The 2,327-nt window shown below is 28.2% G+C and overlaps 1 protein-coding gene across 1 annotated transcript in view; it reads left to right on the top strand.

Annotated features, from left to right (window-relative positions):
• Positions 1-1,189: 1,189 nt before the first annotated feature.
• Positions 1,190-2,327, top strand: part of LOC106677303 (uncharacterized) — a 10,457-nt gene continuing 9,319 nt past the window's right edge. The window contains exon 1 of the mRNA XM_014415132.2: positions 1,190-1,329. Within this exon, the coding sequence (XP_014270618.1) occupies positions 1,324-1,329 (6 nt within the window). The 5' untranslated portion in view covers positions 1,190-1,323. The remainder of the gene's footprint in view (positions 1,330-2,327) is intronic.

Raw genomic sequence — 2,327 nt, 5'->3', positions numbered from 1 at the left:
AGTGTTATTTATATATGATATATAGTATAATACTATATAATAGTATGACTATTATACTATATAATCATAAGATTATTATACTACTCATTAACATCTTTTGTTTGATTTCCAAGTCAAGAAATGAGGCGTTCATTTGTAAAATTTGGTAGCAGATTTTTCATGAAATGTAGTGTTTGGCATCTGCTGATTTCATAAATTTTCGAAAGAATCGGAAATTAGTCTTCTAAAGATAATAATGGTGATGTTAAGTTATGGTTGTTGACTACTGGTAGAAGGTAAAATATTAAATTTAACAAACAATTTAACATTGAAAAATATTTACTTGTTCTTAAAAAAATCTTAAATTACCTTATTCAAACATGCTTAAGATTGATTCAATGTATGGCAAGGTACACAATTTTTTTTCCTGACGAACAGGAATAGTACATTCCTGTCGGAAATAATGCAGTTATTTCACCCTAATTTTTTATCACTAATTAGTCTTCATTAAACTAAACATAGTTACTAGCTCAAATTGATGAGTCTGCCAACTATAGTCATTAGGAATACAAAATGGCGGTTGTTTCATAACGTTAACATGTTTTTTCGGAGCTCCATTTAAAACTGCCTACAACACTAGAAAACCAAATAAAACAACTTATAAATTAGATTAAATTTGCTAAATTATGAGCCCTAATAAAGATGTTCGTTCAATAGTTTCCGAGTTTCAGTATTTTTTTAAATCAACGTTTTATAAAGAAATAACAATAAATCAGTGGTTGAAAAATTTATTTTAGTAAAATTATGTCTGAGCATTCATTAGACTTAGAGATGTCTGTGTATTCCATTCACTGAGAAAGTGAAGAGGAAGATCACAGTACAACCACTTAAAATTTTTAATGATCAGATTTCAAAATTTTCTCCGCAGATCTTAACCTTACAATTTGTCGATTTTAGGTTTTAATGTCAATCCGACTGACTCCCATTACACTACATTTGCTCTCAACGGTTCAATCGATTTATCATTCCAAATAATCGAAATACAATTCGAATATATCGATTGTACTGAAAGTTGTATGCAATAACTTTGTGTATAATTATTTTTAAAGAGCATGTTCATTCCCTTTTAATCATTAATTACTTTATTACTGAACATTAACAATTTTATTTTATTGAAAGTATGACTTAAATTATACTGAATTATTAAGCTATACATGCAACAAATATAGGCCACATGTTTGATTAAATAAAAGAAAGAACTCGTCAAGGCATTCAGCATGTAAAGCCTGCGTTAACATGATAAAACTGGATTAGAAAACAAAAGACACAATTTTCACAAGTAAAATGCAGGTAATATTTTCATGTTTATGATTATAATTTTTAATTTTGTCTTAATGTAGTTCTTGAGATAGACTTAAATTATTCTCGGTATAACCTGAAATAATTGTCAGTATGGTTCATGGGTTGAAATAATTTAGATCTTAGGCATTTATTTTTTCTTTGTAGGCAACATCCGAAGTAAATTAGTCATTTTGTAAAATAACGATTGATTAAATTTATTTAGTGCTTATGATTTTTATGGTTATAAATGTCTTCTTTTTCCTATCAAATGACTAAGAGCGAAAATTACAGAAACCTAATTATCGTCACGTATTTTTTTAAAAATTTAAATTTACTTTTAAAAATATAATTACTTGTGGTTCAAACCGAATTTTTATTTAAAGTGGAAATTAGTCTATGTAAATGGTTTTTAAACTTTGTTTCTTTCTTGTCAGTCCATAAAACAATCATATGGACTTTTTTTTTTTTTATACATCTACAATTTCTTTAACTGCTATAGTTGAGGATTTTCATTTTCTTGAGTCTTTTGGAACTATTACTAAATTTAATGAAGATTACAAGTATTAAAAATAACAAAAGTGTATTATTTACAGGTGTTTGTTTTATGCTGTAGGCCGTATTATAAACGATAGGTTTTTTTTATTATTTATTTCAAACTAACAATTCTAAATCAATTTGACTTCCGTGTGTGCGTGTTGGTATTGGTAATGGGTGGAGAAAACTAGTCCGGTAAGTGGGCTTAGTAGTTCTTTCGCTAATCCCTTGCGACAATTTTTTATTTTATTTATTTATTGATATTTACAACTGTATAAAAAAATAAAACCAGTAAATTTGATCATGATGACATAATGATATGATACAGGATGTAGAGAAACTACCCAATAGAAGAACTCTAAAAACAGTTTACATTATAAGGTCACGAGGCCATCTTCTTTTCAGGCGCCTCGGAGGATTGCCAGGAATGGAAGAGGAAGCAAGGTTAGAAACGAGTGGGTTTGGGTGGTTAG

The sequence above is a fragment of the Halyomorpha halys genome, unplaced genomic scaffold, assembly GCF_000696795.3.
Source record: "Halyomorpha halys isolate HHAL.00 unplaced genomic scaffold, Hhal_1.1 Scaffold94.1, whole genome shotgun sequence".
NCBI lineage: Eukaryota > Metazoa > Arthropoda > Insecta > Hemiptera > Pentatomidae > Halyomorpha > Halyomorpha halys.
The sequence above is the reverse complement of the archived record's forward strand: the minus strand, read 5'-3'. Positions and strand labels throughout refer to the sequence as shown.